The sequence below is a fragment of the Fundulus heteroclitus genome, chromosome 3 (genome assembly GCF_011125445.2).
Source record: "Fundulus heteroclitus isolate FHET01 chromosome 3, MU-UCD_Fhet_4.1, whole genome shotgun sequence".
NCBI classification, from domain to species: domain Eukaryota; kingdom Metazoa; phylum Chordata; class Actinopteri; order Cyprinodontiformes; family Fundulidae; genus Fundulus; species Fundulus heteroclitus.
This window is the reverse complement of record NC_046363.1, coordinates 7470834-7488467: the sequence shown is the minus strand read 5'-3', so window position 1 is coordinate 7488467 and position 17634 is coordinate 7470834. Positions and strand designations below refer to the sequence as shown.

Genomic DNA, 17634 nt, shown 5'->3' with positions numbered 1-17634 from the left:
TGTCACCGGAAATGTAGCTTGGGAGCGCTATGAAAGGTTTGATAGTGTACTGTCTCGACAGAATCATAAGAAGAGGGTGTCGCAGCTGTCTCCGCTGATACCTAAGCGTTTTAAGTAGACTTATAGACACACTTGACTGTTATATCAGCAAACTGAAAACTTTCAGAGCAGGCATTCGTTCGAGGTTTTATCCCCCCCCCCCCCTTTCCCCTCCCTCCTTCTCGCCTTCGTCATGTAATCAAGAAATTTGGACGTGCATCATTGCAATTCCTCCACAGAAAAGGGAAGGTTTTTATCTCGCTCCTCCAGAGGTTTATTCAAAGTCTTCTGACAAGTCTCACAAAACATGACTGACACTGTGATTGCTGATACAGATGATGAAAGTCCATCAGCAGCTTCTCCGGGAGTCCTGGGCTCTGGGTGATGTAAAATTAAATTGCAATCAAAGTGCTAAATGTAAACACTGTCTGCCGTCTCTCCCCATGCATTTGTTTGTCAAGAGGTTGTTGATGAAGGCTGCCTGCATCACCTGTGTGCGGAGAATCCCCCCCCCCCCACGCCACCGCCGCCGCCCCACCCCAACCACACACGGCGATGAATGATGAAATGTGCCTCGAGAGATTAGACAAATCACTGTACTCCTTTGCTGCGTCGACTCGATGCAAATTCAGTCACTGATCCGCTATACTAAGAGGCTTTATGAGGGAACTTCATGGTTGTTAGTTATATAATCTAAAATAGGGCAAAATGCAATCACCGTCCTTATCACCTAAGGAAGATGTCACTATATTTTGTTCGAGTTTTTTTTTTTTTGTGTGTGTGTGTGTGTGTATCCATGGGATGTGAGCAAGCCGAGAATGCCATTAGAAGATAATTCTCTTCCGCCCGTTTTGTCCGCATCATAGCTGCGTTTCTGTCCACTCGTAATGAAAGCGTTTGACTGTAATTCCAATTTCACATGAACAAGCCAAAAGATTGACACAAAAAAAAAAAAAAGATGGTGGTAAATGGAGCTGTTGCTAAGTATGGCCGTGTTAAAGCGCGGATGGTGGTGGTGTTTGTGCCCTGGGGGACGTGACACCCATTGCATCTTTCTTCAGCTCCCTTGAACGTGTTTGTTCTGCAGAGGTTGCCCCTCCGAGGCGCTGTATCTGCTCAGGTTTTTTTTTTTTTTTTTTTTTTTTTTGAAGAGGTATCATTGTAATTGGCTGAATATTTGATGTGTGTGTTTAGCATTAGCATGGAGACTCCCGTGCAAGCGGTGCTGGAGGACATAACGCTGGGTAAACTCTGGATTACTCAATTGAAATTTACTCCCATGTGGAATTCTTCCATTTCTCGCGCCCATTTCAAATAAAACCTTTAGTTGAGCGGCTGGGGTTTAAACTGTTTTTTTTTCCATCTAAATCCTCGTACGTGTTGAGTTTTACTTTCAGCCAGAGTCCGTTCAGTCCTATCTGAGCTCATTTTCACTCAGTACCCCAACTTCTCAATACATACCAAAAGTATTCACACCCCCTACTCATCCAAGCTCAGTAAGATTGGATGAAGAGCATCTGCTCACAGCAATTTTTGCAATACATTTTGAATTGGGTTTAGGTCTGGACTTTGACTGGGCCTTTTTTTTTTTTTTTTACTTGAATGGGCTTTGATGTAAACAGCTCTGGCTGGCTGTTGTTTGTTCTCCTGGTCTCAGTCCCAACTCTCTTGCAGCCTCTAACAGGCTTTGAGATGCTTTCCTATCCCAGCTAAAGATAAGCATCCCAACAGTGGGATTCTGCCACCACCATGTTTCACTGTCTGGGTGGCATGTTAGCTTCTCCACAGTTAATAAAAAAAAATAGATTAAAGCTTGTACCTGTATAGTTACAAAATATGTAAAGGTTGTTATAATAAAATTTTCCCAAGTAACCGTACAGTATTCTTCCTCTCTGTATAGCACATTGATACTGGGGCACCGGCTTCACACTGATAGGTGATGGGTCTCCTCCTGTTGACGGTGGTCATGCCAATTCTGCTGCCTCTTTGGAGGTCGGCTTATGGGCGGGCCTGTTTGTCAAGGGAATTAAAATCCCCCAATAACAGCAATAATCATGATACTGAGAAGTTAATAAAAAATGGCATGTTCTCCCCCGGATCGTGTGAGTGTTGTGGTATTCAATTATGCAATTTTCATTGGCATATTAATCATCTTTTCAACAAACAAGCCACCGTTAATTAAAGCAAAGCATGGATAAAGACGTGTTGCCGGATCATCACTCCGTTTATCGCCGCGCGCACACCCGCAGTTAAGTAAATTCAGGCTGTGAGATGAATTTCAATGGTCTCCCTGCCACTTCCTCAGTGTGTTTGTGCTTGCCTGTATAGGTAAGCATATCTTTATGAACAATATGTTACTGATGGGGAAAAAAGGAACACAGCTGCCAATTATTTGTGTTTTTTTTTTTTTGCCTTTTCTCTTTGTTTCTCACTTTCTCCTGAGCAGATTTGATAGAAACCTGGCTCTGACTGGGTCTGCTATAGCTCAGATAATACAGACAGGCGACAGGTCACCAAATCATTTTGGTGTTTCCTATGACCTCCCAGTGCCCACACTTAATACACAGCTGCTCTCAAAGTTTACACACCCTGCTCATTTAAAAAAAAAAAAAAATATATATATATATATATATATATATATATATATATATATATATATATATACACAGGTCTGTCTCAGAAAATTAGAATATTGTGATAAAGTTCTTTATTTTCTGTAATGCAATTAAAAACCATGAAATGTCATACATTCTGGATTCATTACAAATCAACTGAAATATCGCAAGCCTTTTATTGTTTTAATATCGCTGATTATGGCGTACAGCTGAAGAAAACTCAAAAATCCTATCTCAAAATATTAGAATATTTCCTCAGACCAAGTAAAAAAAAAAAATTATAACAGTAAAACAAAATCAAACATTTGAAAATGTCCATTAATGCACTCAGTACTTGGTTGGGAATCCTTTTGCACAGATTACTGCATCAATGCGGCGTGGCATGGAGGCAATCAGCCTGTGGCATTGCTGAGGTGTTATGGATGCCCAGGATGCTTCAATAGCGCCTTTAGCTCATTTGCATTGTTGGGTCTGGTGTCTTTCAGCTTCTTCTTCACAATACCCCACAAATTCTCTATGGGGTTCAGGTCAGGGGAATTGGCAGGCCAATCAAGGACAGTAATGCCATGGTCAGTACACCAGTTACTGTGAGAATCTTATATCGTCTCTTAACCACTACCATACTTGTGATTTAGTTTACTGAACCAAGCTGAGTGTTTTTCAAGGCTCAGGAAACCCTGCAGTGTTTCGAGTTAATTAGACGATTCAAGTGATTAGTTGAATAGCCTACTATTATACTTTTTTACGATATTCTAATATTTTGAGATGGGATATTTGGGTTTCGTAAGCTGTAAGCCATAATCAGCGATATTAAAACAATAAAAGGCTTGCGATATTTCAGTTGATTTGTAATGAATCCAGAATGTATGACATTTCATGGTTTTTAATTGCATTACAGAAAATAAAGAACTTTATCACAATATTCAAATTTTCTGAGACAGTCCTGTATAGAGGACGGTTCTTGTCCTGAGAAGAGGACATCCAGGCTGGTCCAATCCTTTGGGAAGAATACCAATCAGTTTTGATTGAATCCAGTAGTTCAAGGTGTCTGCTAAAAAGCTGGGAATGTATTTTTCAGCATCAGAGTGAGTTCAAGCACACGTCAAAATCCACAAAGGTATGGGTTTATGAGAGGAAAATGTATGTTTTGGAACGGCAGATTCCAGAACTGAACCTAACAAAACAAGTCTCTGTGTGGTCGCCTGAAGAGAGCTCAGGCCCAAAGATGTCCTCACAATTTTATAGCAAACTGTTTCCCTTCAAACAAATTGAATTGCATAGGATAAAGGTCCTATTCTCCGGGTGGAACAATTTGAGATGACGTATCATGGTCTAAATTTTCCATAAAGAAATCTGCCCTTTTAACACGGATGTGTAAACTTTTGAAAGGTACAATGTGGTGGAGCCCAATGGAGCTGGATGACATCGCTGTCAAACCCAGAACAGTTCTGCCCAGTCTTGCTTGTTTCTTTTTTTTTTTTTTTCCAGCGTTTTGTGCTGCCTGTGTGCCTTGCTCATCGGTGGGAGGGGATGGAGATTATTCGGGATCTAGGAAGATACGGGCTTCTCTCCAATCATAGCTCTACTGTCATTCAGTTACCAAATAGAAGTAGGAAAAAAAAATGCCTTGGTGACGGGAAGAGCCAGACAAGCTGTGCAAGTGCTCCGCTTCCACCGGCAGACAGGGGGAAAAAAAAAAAGAGAATTTGAGCATCTGCAGACACGTCGCTTGTCCCTGTCCCTCATTGTGGAGCAACTTTATCAGCACCAGCCGCTCACCCACTCGCTAAACTGGAGGGCCGCTCGCCTCTTAACTTAAACATAAGATCTTTGTGGTTTGAAGCACTCGGCTGCTCTGCTCCCAGTGTGGAGCTGAAAGGCAAACACGAGTCCAGTGTCGCCGTCTGCCATCAGAAAATCACACCTCGTGGAAAACTTGTTTGTGCTGCGTTAGCTCGAATCTAAATGCACTCAAACAGACTGTTGCACTGGAGCAGGATCCCCCGCAGAACCGCCGCCACCCCCTCCCTTAAAGGAAGAGAAAAAGAAAAAAAAAAAAAGGAAAAGATGATGGAGAGAGAAAGAGCAAAGGAGGAAGAGAGATGGAGATGGAGAAAAGAGGCGGAGGAGTGAGACAGGGGGGAGAGAAAAGTCAAAAACCTCCACATAACAATGCCGGAGAAAAATCAGAACATTTTCCCCCGAAAGATGGGCCATTTCCAAATCCTTGTGCCCTATCAGACAAATTAAAGTAAATCAAGCATGAAATGAAGCAGAAGAGCCCGGAGATAAGGCTCCTTTAAGTCGTTTACAGATTAGGACAGAGGGAGAGAGAGAGAGGGAGATGGAGAGAGAGAGGGAGAGAGGTGCATCTGGTCTCTGGCAGTGAAGGAGGCTAGTTTCTCATTTCACAATAGCAGCCTGTGTATAGGATTACTCTCCCCTGTCACCGACATGAGGAGCAGTGGGGGGAATAGACGTCCACAAAAAAACGCGTCTAAAGATGTCCCCTCAGAAAACGTTCTGAACCCAGAACCTCTCTCAGCCCGGGCCCGATGCGACGCGCGATAAGCAAACACGCTCCACGCGGCGTCTGAGCTGCTTTGACGCCTTCCGTTTGTTTGTTATTTCAGACGCCCCTTCACCTTTTGATTTTGCTCAAGTGGCTTCATCACGGCGCGGCTTAAACACCCGAGCGAGCCGGGGGATTGGCTGCGCCGCGTCACGTGACTGTACGGCTGTCAGCTCCTGTGCGCGTGTTGGAGGCGCCTCAGATCAGGTCTGGGGGAGGTTGGAAGGGGAAGGGTTGCTCAACCGGGGGGGGTTGGGGGGTGGGTTGCTCAAATCATATACTCAATATAGTTTTAGTTTTTTTTATTCCTTGGTAAACTAGGTTGTTTAATTTAGTATTTTCCTCCCTCTATTTTCTGCCTTACATCAGCAGATTATTTATGGTTTTATTTTAGGCCTCATTTAATCATGGAATTAGACTTTACAGTCCTCACACACACAGGCACACACAAGCAAGCGACGGAAACCAAACCATTCCGCCTTCACGGTGACAGACACGCTCCCTCACAGACACACTCTGTCTCCCACACAAGGCAAGAGGCTGCGCTGCTCTTTGATGCCTCGCCGGATTTTGTTTCTCCCCTCTCGTGCGTCTTCTCTGCAGGCGATGAAAGGTGGGCTCGGCGGCAGGGCGCTCCGGCCGGCCCCCCCGAGATAGTTGAAAACCTGCCCTCCGAAAAGCGCGACCTTGACATTCCCGGGGCTCGGAGACTTCGTTCGGCTCCCCTATCGCGCCATCTCCAGGCATTTTAAAAATACTCCTGAAACTCGATGATTTAACCCGCTTTTTTACGCTGTTCACATCAAAACCGGATGAAAAGGAGCTTAATCCATCTTATCTGGTGACTGTCAAACTGCTCGCGCTAAAACCTACTCACAAAAGACAACTAGGTCACCCAGGAAAGAAATAAACAGAATCCCCCTGTTACACAGGGGAAGTTACAGTCTGGTAATTGACTTGGGAGAAGATGCATGAGTATCTGCTAAAAAAAAAAAGTCACTTTTTGAATTAACAGCACAACATGGAAAAGGCAATGTTTACTGGGTCCCAGCGCTTTATACTCGTTTGTTGGTACACATTCCTAGATTTTAAACCAGTATCATTGGCCAGTTTTAGATTCTCACGGTATGATAACCTTGAGAAAAAATACAGCGGTTTCACAATATGAGAGAACACGGTTAAAAACCCAATTTCTATAGTTGCTTTTATTTAAAACAGAAAAACAACAATTGTTCCTGCTGCTGCTCCACCACATTAGCTTATGTTGCACCAGTCAATCATCTAGAGATCAGAACAGGACAATTTCCCATGAATCTGTTCTGATCAGTGATCAGCTGGTCTAAAACAGAATAAATAAACATGAATCTGTTCATGAAACGCATCAAAACTAAGAACTTCCTCCATTTGTCGTCTAAAAGGCATCAGCCACCTATATAATTTGATCCCCTTTTTTGAGTTATGTAAGAATCAGATAAATAGTTTCCACACCTATTCTTTATTGATTATTATATAAAGAAAATATAAACTGCGAGGTCAAACCTCAGAGAAAATGATGATGGTTATGTTTATGACACCGTCAAAAGTATTTATTCATTGCTGTTTTTATATTTATACACAGACTTAAGCAAAAAAAAAATTAAAGAACACCGGCTAGGTCTTGTGTTTTTAAGTAAGCGTGCTGATTTTGCCCGGAATATTATTCGCTGTGGCTGTTCTGCTCTTTAGAAAGTTAGTTGGTATTATCAGGTAATTAGTTGGGCCTCCAGTCAGGTGTTTGTCATATGTGCTGCTTGTAGTTTGTAAATTGCAGCTTTAAAACAGCGTTACCTGGTGCCTCTTTAGCATCCACTCCATGACTCTCCCCATGTTTGTGCCACCAGAACTCTTTCCAGTTAGCCAGACTTGTTTTTTCCTGTTGGTGAAAAACAAAGTGCTACAGCCTTCTTTCCACCATCTGCGCAGCAACAAGTGGGGGAAGGGCAGCAATGCATTACTCTATGCTCCTCACAGCGGGTTACTTTCTCTGGCCTCTCATCAGACAGACTTCAGGAACAGTATCATGTAACATTTCTGTGGCTTTAACACGCGTTAAAGGCTTGGTGCACCTTGATGCCGACGATCAGCCCGTTCCTGGTGTCACCCATCTTTTATGAAAAAAATAAATGATTTCACATCAAGACTCAAATAGCCGAGCAGCAACTTCCCTTCACAGCACCAAGCATGCGGTCCCACCGCACACACTGAGCATCCCTCAGTCATCCTGTCACACTCAGGCAGAGTAATGGGCCTCTGATGCTTTTGAAATTTGAAAGAAAAGCATTTAAACAGATCAGATTGCAGCGGGAGCGCTTTGTGTCCTCTAGATGTTGTCTGTGATATCTGTGTGCGAGGACAGTCATTCTTTAAGTTTTGCTGTCTCCTTTTACATGCCATCAATAGGAACTGCGGTGCTTGGCTAAAGATGGATGCCTCAGAGATTGTTGTCAGCCAGCCTGCTGCTAACTTCTCCGGGCTTTTTGATGAGAGGGAGTGCCTGACAGCTGGTATATTTCAGGTGTTCGGTGACAATAAACCACTGTGGCTGTGTTGATACTGTACTGCAGTATCTGTGAATGGATGTGGGTTTGCTGTACCAAGTCGCAAGAGTTTTCCAGCTTTTTTTAATTTTCCTGATCAGTGCAGCGACCTGTTTAAAAAGACATCATGGCTAGTAAAAGATTACTGGTGTGAGTTTATTCCTAGATATCAAATCCAATAAATTTGTGGTTGTTTTTGTGTGTTTTATTACTACAAAAATATATAATTTATTTAGGAATCCTCTACCTAGTGCTATGATTTGATTTAAACAGATGAAAAAAAATATTTGATCACCTAATGGTAAATTAGGTTTGCATCAAGTCATCTCTCACGCAGTGGTATACAAGTCTTTGTCTTTAGACTTAAGAAAGCTAACCGGCTGCCAAATATGACTTTGGATACAAGGTCGTGTTGTTATAGGCGGAATAGTAACATAACCTGGAACTGATCCTGTTTGGTTGCAGTCTGAGAGAAATGCAGAGGTGGCCCTGTGAGCTGAGCAAAAGAAAAGTGCACTGACCTGTCCATGAATTAACATCACTGAAAGAACACGAAAAGTGTGGGCTCATTCCATGACCATGCATGAAAAGCTCCTGTGCAGCTGACTTAAAATGCAACGGATAGAATACCGACTACTAAAGCCACTTCCTGGTTTCTGCGTCGGTCTGTGCAAACCAGTAGGCAACTTACTGAGAAAACCCTCCTTGGGCACTCATTCATCAATGTGTTCCGTGTGAGCGAGAATATGAAAATGTCATAAAAGTCTGAAACAGTTAAAAATGTGTCTGGATTTGGAAGCTAGTATTTAGTGAACATTGAAGCTTCTCTCACAGAGAAAAGGCTTGCGTTCCTCTATCTTTACATTTACAAGATAAACAGTTAGTCCTGTTTAGCATCAACCAGTCAAGGGACTGCGGGTGGAAATTAGCTTCTTTTTGCTGTAACCTGGTACCATATTTGCTGTTTTTTTCTTAGGTCAATGTATTGTTGTGCTCCGTCCCTGTAAAAATAACATGATATCATCATCATCATCTAAAGGACCTACAGCCGCCATAAAAGCAGAAACACAGCAAACCATCCGATCCATGCGATCCAACGGAAAATTGCGTCGCAGCAATTAGACGGTTGAAGTGAATGGGGCCGGGAAGACCGGCTTGCGGTTTTCTGGAGCTGTGTCTTCGTGGCTCTGACCAAGGTACACATACTACACCGCTCTGTCCTGGTCAGAGCTGTGCAGTATTTTAATCCATCCATCAGACAGGAAGAGAGACACTTTGACAAAGCGAAACACATCCGCTTTGGTGGGAAATACAAAATAAAATGTCCAAACCAGGAGATTTGTCCTGGAAAACACACAGCTCAATAAATAATCAATAAAACATTCCAATAAAGTAAGTGTACATACCCCATGGTAGAAGCTTAGAAGTACAGCAAACCGATAGGAAAGTGAGAGAGCGATATTCTTTGAGCTTGTTGGAGCAGCAATATGTTTATGTTTCAAGTACATACTCTTAATTGAATATTTGATATGGCAGAGTCCGGTGGTCCGTAGAGGGACCCTCTACACATCCAATAGGTCAGAAAAAAATCTGTACGGTTCTGACCGTTGGATCGGATTGTTTGGTTTGTTTCGGCCTTAACCCCTTCTTTACCTATATGTGGAGTGTCAAACGGGAATACCCCTTCCAGCGCCGTCACCACCACCAAATGCCTGCCCACCCACCCCAAACGTTAAACCTCATTGGTTTGCCATGAAACCTGCTCTACAGCAAACAGTGCTTCCACCTCTGAATGCGGCTACCTCTAAATCAGGAGGTTAGAGCTGGAGGTAGGCGTGGAACGGGTGAGGTGGAGGACATCAGGAGGTACTTTGGGAGTGGGATGGTGGGGGTCCCCCCTATGTATTAAAACAAATGCCCTTCTCAAAGATAATAGTGTGGGCTGCAGGTTATAAATGATGCATTTTGCTCACTGAGACCTGATAATAGCAGTTTGGGCACAAGGGGGAGAAAGTTCATCGCTCTCTTATCAAAGCTTTGTGACATTTCTCCTTCAGCTGTAAAATTTCATATCACATATCTGCTTTACAGATGTGGAACCTTTTGTTGAACCGATACGGCGCGTTCCATTTCATCCAATACGGTGTCTCTCATGGTATATTAATTTATAGCCCATTTACCGGCTCTATAACACAGCCTATCAGTGGAGATGACTGGGATTCGGTGGGACGTCTGTGAATTGCCACACACAGGTTATTGAACTTTGAACAGCAGTAATTTATTTGCTTTGATTCAGAGGCGCTGCTTGATATCAAGAGGGACGGTGGAGTGCGGCGCGCCTCTCGACTGCTCTCAGTCATTCTTTGTTTTCCTGCAGCATCCATCCTTACTGTTAATAAACTCCTGATCATCGCAGAACGGTGGAATAAACCAAAGGCAGGGCTGCTAATCAGGCTGTTTTTTTTTTTTTTCGTGCTGCAGGAAATTTCTTTTCATTGAAGTGACTTATTTGAGCTAGTTAAGGGAAATTAATGCTAAAAGCACCTTTGTCAGATCTGTTTGCATCAAATCTGTTGTGGATAAAGTTTGTCATCCATGTCCATTTCTATGTCCACCTTGGACTACAAATTTGAAGAAAATTTTATTCTGCTCTGAATGTGCATGGATAAAAAAATAAATAAAAAATAAAATACAATCTAAAGAACTACCTCTCAAAAGTAATATTGTACCCTTTCTAATCTGAAAAATTGTTTGTAATTGATATAAAGAAGGGCTTTTTTTCTGGTTTCATTCCATTTTTATTAGCCTTGCATTGCCCCAAGTATACCCTGTGTTAACCGTTCACCCAGCCTTCCTTGGAGTATAAGCGTTGTAGTGGTTATTACATGTAGCCCAGAGCTGCGTGTTGCGGTGGCAGCATCATGATGCGGGAAGGCTGTTCAGAGAAGCTGATCAGAGTGGATGGATATAGATTGAGCAAAAATAACCTGAAGAAAACCGGTTGAGATTAGGGTGGCGGTGGACCTCCCAGCACGACAGTGACCTTTAGGTTAAGCCTAAACTTCACCGTTGAGATCAAGGAATGTTCATTTCTTCGAATGGCCCCGTCAGTGTCCAGATCTGACTCTAATTAAGCAACAGTAGGCTAAAAAATGGCTAGAAAGATTGACATTCACCGACACTCTCCATGCAATCTGACTGAGTTTGAATATTTTGCAAGCCAGGCCAAAAAGAACAGTCTGAACATATCCACACCCCTCTTTTCAGTTCTATTAAAGACATTTCAAAATGATATTTCCTTTTCATTCTATTTCACGATGAACCAACAGCCAATGTGTTGGTCTATCACATAAAATCCCAGTAAATTTTGACAAAGGTTTGTGGTTATGACATGACTAAATCTGGACATATTTACCAGGTATAAATATCTTGTGTGGCACTTGTAAATTCCTTTTTACTTCCTTTCATTCAACTTTGTTCCTGGGTTATCACAGAAAGGAACATTAGAGATGTGTTGCCAAATAAAAGCATTTTGGACATTTAGAATACCAAGTGAAGACTTTAGCTTTATGTTTGAATATATTTTGAAGGCAAAACAAGAGATCTGACTGTGCTGTACGGATGAATACAAGCAACATAATGTTCTGTCCCCTTTGTTTGGGCTTTGACGTGATATTTAAAAAACATATAATATTGGTTTTGAAAGAAATAAGCACTGCCTCCATTTTATTCCCAGTAAGTTTGGGTAAAAAGCTCATGGAGGGTGTGCTTTGTGAAATAAAATGCCACTAATATAAAAAAAATTACACGCTAAAAGACTGTTGAGAATCCCTTCATTATATCTAATAATATAATTCAAAGGTGAAAAAGTGGCAGTTCACCTCTCTACCTGTCAATGGTTCACACCCACTTATTCTTTAGATCATTGCAGGCTGCCGTCCTGCCGTCATGGAACTCATTAGCTTTCCCTTCGATGACACAGAAGGGAGAGAGACGCCCCATTTCTCGCCATTTTTTTTTTGTACCATAGCGGAAAAGAAAGGCAGGACACACATGCACACTTAAAAAAACTTAAAAAAAAAAAAAAAAAACAGATGCCAGCATGGAGCATCTTGGGCGCTATCTGAGGAGGATCTCCCCACACAAAGGGACATTCATTGGTCTGCCAAGTATCTGTGGAGTGCAGGGACAGACCCTAGAGTCTAGCGACAGATGATGATCTTATCGAAGGGTGGGGGTGGGGTGGCTGGATGTTGAGGCGGTGGGAGCAGAGGGGTGAAGGTGGTAGAGAAGTTTGGGTTGGGGATTCAGAGCAGGGGGGGGGGGGGGGGGGGTAGAGCTCTTCAGCCACATTATGAGCTCATGTACTGTGGTGCCAAGTGAGTGGCATTTAAGCATTAGATGGTGAGGAACAGAGGCACCGGGGGCTAGTTCATTCTCCTAATGGACCATTATAGGCTTTCCACGTTCCACTGCTGTGTAAGTTGACCTCTGAGTTGGGATAAAAACACAGTTGGTGTGTGAGGTTTTGTGTAAAATAGAATTTTGTTTCAGGCTCCGTTTGTGTGCAAAGTGAAAAGAAGCAGAAGCCATAATAACTAAAGTCAATAGATGGGTTCTTATTGAATGCGACGGCACCTTAGATGACAAATAGATACAAATTTATAAACATAAATTCAATCATATCGATTCAAATTCATGTAACAGTGCCAGTTGGTGAAATGGTACTGTATCTGTATAAAGAGGCCCAGCTGATTGCTTCCAGTCAGCCCACTTTGCAGCAATCCCTCAGCAGGAGGGATCCTCCATTCATCCCAGGGAGGTTTATGCAAATAATATCAGTAAAATGTAAAAGTTCGTGAAAGCAAGTCGGGGGGGGGGGACTCATTATTCTGCCATGGCTGCTATTTTGTGGAGATCCTCCACTTGTATCTGCAACAGATGTGACAAGCCATCTGTGAGCCAAGGTCCTCAGGCAACATTTGGTGTGAGACGCACACAACTGGCACCTAAACATCGCGGACCACAAACGGCACAAATTGCATCATGCCCTCTTTATTAGCCCTTCATTCTTGCACCTACCCGGCACCTCGTGTTTTCATTTTTTGCACACAGAGACCCCACCCTGAATGAAAAGAGGAGGAGAAAGTCAGAGTTGTTGGCTGGGGAAAGCTGGTGGTGCAGTGTGTGTGTGTGTGTGTGTGTGTGTGTGTGTGTGTGTGTGTGTGTGTCAAGCGAGGCTAAACAGGAACTTGCATCCAAGCGGTTAAAGGCCGTGGGTCTTATCTGAGGACAAACAGAATGCATCAAGCGGTGGCTGTTGCTCTCAGTGATGACGGCCAGCTGTGCACCAGTGTTTAATTATTTCTGTGTAATGAGCTTACCCACCTTCCACTGCAGCACCAGGAAGGCTGCATGCAACAGCAGGAGCGACGGGGTGGGGTGGGGGGGACACAAAGGGAGGGGAAGGATGAGATAAAGCTGTCGAGAATATCTAACTTTAAGGATGATTCCAGAACCATGTAATCGCTCCGAACTATAAATAAGCATGTGGTTCGTGTGCTGATGTTTCATTAACTTTGGATCCACATCCGTCCAAATACTGCTCTGAAAGGCTCTTTGTTTTTTTTTTGTTTTTTTTTTTATGAAAGGTGACATTTACCTTTTTATTGTCGCTGGACTGACGACCATTGATGAGTAACATGATCAGCCTGGGTCATTTGTAGCTGGTGGCACCTTTAGACACGGCCTCGACCGTGGTTCTACATGCAAAGCGGCGCATAGGCACGCATTTCCATACCAACAATACCGCGCCGCAGATACACGCTTGATATTTACAGAGTGGGCCGGCGCTGAATAGGTCATTATAAAGCGGCTCCTCACAAAGTTCACCGATCGCTGCGGCTCATTCAGCATGAATCCAAGGCGCCCCCGGGAACCCGGTGGCCCTAACGCGTTAACACACAGGTTCAAAGACGCACTGTTAGCGACACATGTCTGGTCTTTTAGCACGCGCTCTGTCTACAAAAAAAAAAAAAGAAAAAAAGAAAGATGACATGAAAACAAGCAAATTTGGGCTGTTTTGCTTCCCCAGGCTGGGGTTAAATATGGACCGATTTGGTGGATTTAAAAGGGGTTGGGAAATGGGTTTGACCTAACATACTGGGTTGGCTTTCCAGCCCAAAAGCGTTAAGGTGACTAATGTCTGTAAAGAATTACATATAACCTGGATGGCTGAAAAAGCTATATTGTCCATTTTGCTTACCTACTTATTCCAGCTCCCCAGTTGATAATAACAACCCAACAACAACATTATTTTGCAGCATCTTTCCACATTTTATTTCATCCTGTGGAACTGCTCACATCAGGGTGTTGATTAGCTCAAAAAGGGTGGCCTTTAAAGACCCCCCTCTAGTCTCTTTGCTAACCCAACAAACCTAATGTTTGGTCAAAACTACCCAACGTCTGTCCTGAACGCATGAAACAGGCATTTAGATCGGAAAAGCTAACCCTGAAGTTGTTAGAGCTTGACAACGCGACACCTCGGTTTGACCTGCTGGCCTCGAAGAAGCCACCGGTGCATTTTCAAGTGTCCTAAGGGGAAAAGATGTCATATAACTGATCCAAACAGATTCCACTGAACAAAAAAAGCCGTCCTGCAGCGTTTGGATCTCTCAAACACGGCTCCCAGGCTAACAAAACTGCATTTCGTCTGTGATACGGTTTTCTGCATCACCTGACTTTATTGCGTTGTCGGAGCAACCGGTGAGAGCAGTGAAGGGCTGCATGCTTTCTCCGTGCGGCACGGGCACACATGCCGAAAAAACATCCTCCTCCGTTAGACCACGTCACAGCCCGCCAAGAGGTTTATCATAACTATTTGATTAATCGCCATCCTGGAAAAAGTACACTGAATCTAGACGATAAGATAAGCCGGGGGGGTGCCGGGGAGGTGAGCACTGGTAGTACTAACAGTGCTATCCGGTCCCACTGTTAATTAACTGCAGCTCTGCAGAGCACTAACAAGGGCTGTAGCTTTCCTGGAACAACAGAAATAGGCCTGCCACCAGCTCCCCTCAGCAGCCAGTGGGCCTGCACTGTCTCACAGAGATTATCTCCACACAAGACACCTTTCAAGTAAGGTTAGGGCTCCCTGCGTCTGAGGAGCACCATCAGATGGATGCTCGCTTGATTTGCTAATCCACGCTGAGAATGCCTGGCTTTAACCTTCGCAGTCTTATACGGGGGATTGGATGCCGTAAGAATAGTCCATGTGTCAAGTTTAAACGATTTAGGAGGGAACATGATTGTGATTTGAACCGGAATTGTGACAGACCATTTTTTTTTTATACCCGTGTGCTTGTAGGAGAGCTGGACGCGTTCCTCAAAGACGGCGAGCGTCGCATCCACAGCCGGCAGCAGCTTCCCGTGGGGACAACATGGGGACCCTTTGAAGGAAAGATCGAGATGAGCACTGACACCACTGCACTGGTATGTCCCGCGGCTGCATGTTTGCAATAAAAGACGAATTTAAACGGGAATTAAAGGCACCTTTTAGAAGCAAACAGAAGGTGATTAAATAGAGCGGTTTCAAGTCACAATGCAATAAAAGTGTGGTTTTAGAAGTTATTTAGATGGGGATCAGTTTCAGGCAAACAAGCAGGAGTTGACTTGCTCTAATGTGTCTTCAATAAATGATGAGACAATCATGGACTACACTTATATGAAATAAAACCTGATATTGCTGAGTTCACCACATTGTGTCGGCAAAGCTTAGAGTCATTTTATATGATTTGATTGAAAAGACATTTTGCCCTTATTAGGAATGTCCCAACTCCCAGATCAAGACAACCACCGACACCTGTTATTAAAGTACTGCCCCAGACTTTATGCCAGCTCCACCAGCATGTGCTGCATTTGATCCTTTAAAATTACATTTTCATCTAATTTAATTTTAAGGATCTTTATTTGTCATTGGAACATGCATTCCAGCGCAATTTGTCCTCTGCATTTAGCCCGTCCCTTAGGGAGCAGTGGGCTGCCACTGTGTAGCACCTTGGGAGGGTCTTGCTCAGGGACCCAGAGTGGCAGTCCGTGGGATTTGAACCCAGGAACTTGGTGACTCTCCAGGAGGCAAACGCCTTGCTCTCTTACTAGTAGGCAACCACTTTCCAATCAACCCCAAGAAATGTGCTCTAAAGATCCAGGGTACCTCCCTGCAGTTCTCTACCAGCTAAGCTATCAAAGGGTCATGTGCAGCCAATTAAGAAAAGGTCTAAATTTGTTATGCATTGTTAACAAAACTGTGTTTTAAACGATGAATATTATTTTGGTATTAATAAGTGTGTGTTTAAGCTAAAAGTTCACCATTTACAATTGCGGCCACACTGAAAAGGAGAATGCTTTGGCTGCTGCAGCTCCTGGTCCATCTGTTACATTTGGCTACCTCAATGTTCTTTGCTAAGATATCCCCAGCTGAGAGAGCGGCTGAAACACTAGTCCCTAAAGTTTACGACATTCAAGTACGTTTATGTAGCAGGAGAGCAAGATCCCAGTCACTTTTTCCTGCAAACGACTAGCTGGACCCACAATAAAACTATGAGACAAGCTATCAGCGGGGTTGTATAAAAACATAACCTTGCCTGCAAGCTGAATTCACCTATTGGTGTGTTCACAAACAGACGAGAATCCATCTTCTCCTGCTCCTTTCTCAATCGTTCGGGCCTGAACCAAAAGTGGTTTGGGCCAATCGTGTTACAGAGTTGCCGAGCCAACAGCCGGACCAAAATAAACATGCTGCTGCTATCACGTCTGTTTTGTCAGAATCCACAATTTCTTCTTTGAGAGAACAACAGCAAGAAGTGCCTTGACTATCTTACCTTGTTGTGGTTTCTCATGACATCTGCTGCTCATATTTTCATTTGATACTGTGATTGGCTAAAACCAACCTGTGGTGGGCGGGCACCAGGTAAAAGTTCTGCTGAATGTCCCTCCTTTCCCCAAATGGATTAGATGGGAGCATGCCCAGACTAATAATGTGCAGAATGGAGAGTTTGGTACCCATTACCAATCTGGCTGGCCTACCAATCAGGCTAAGACTAGCCTGCTTTAAGAAAACTACTCCAGATTAAAACTTTGTCGGCACAAGTAATATGTAATAAGGCTGTTGCCTGGCCAAGTCAGAAACATCTTTGGAAACAAATCAAAGAAATGCATGTTGTTGGTTTTGGGTTAGTGGGAGATTTTAGAATCTTCCTAAGTTAACCTGCCTGTTTTGAGGCTGCATAATAAGGCTGACCTGACACCTATTTTTCTGAAGCATCAGGTAGGACTCTGCATTAGCAAATGGCTATTCCTAAATTGATCCTTGGATCCTAGTTGGGGCATCCCAAGTATTCACACATTACATTAAAGTTGTGGGTCCTGCTGGTATATTTCCACAGCCTTAGTTAAATGTTACAAGTAAATTCTTTTATACACCCAAAGAGCAAATTATTACAATCTGTAATGACATCCTGACCTACTGAGGTGACTCCTTAAGGGATCAAACATAAGACTTTAAATCTGTTTTTTATGATTCAATCTGCATAATTTCATGTCAAAACAATTTAATTGGCAGATTTAGAGCTCTGGCTATGCTTCAACTGAGGGAAGTCACTAGTCATTATTTTCAAACAGTAGCCTGCACACAGAAGCTTTATATCTCTCGTTTCAAAAGATCCCAGCAGAGGCTGGAGCTGACCTGCTGCTCTACTGGAGTGACAAGCCCTTCATGGGGTTTGATCCTTCATTCTGCATTTGGATTAATTAAGAAATTCCTATTAAAGTCATC

The 17634-nt window shown here is 43.3% G+C and overlaps 1 protein-coding gene across 1 annotated transcript in view; it reads left to right on the top strand.

Annotated features, from left to right (window-relative positions):
* The window catches only part of zfpm2a (zinc finger protein, FOG family member 2a), a 158346-nt gene that overhangs the window by 61268 nt on the left and 79444 nt on the right, over positions 1-17634 (top strand). Inside the window, 1 exon segment of the mRNA XM_012872986.3 lies at positions 15169-15293. Within this exon segment, the coding sequence (XP_012728440.2) occupies positions 15169-15293 (125 nt within the window).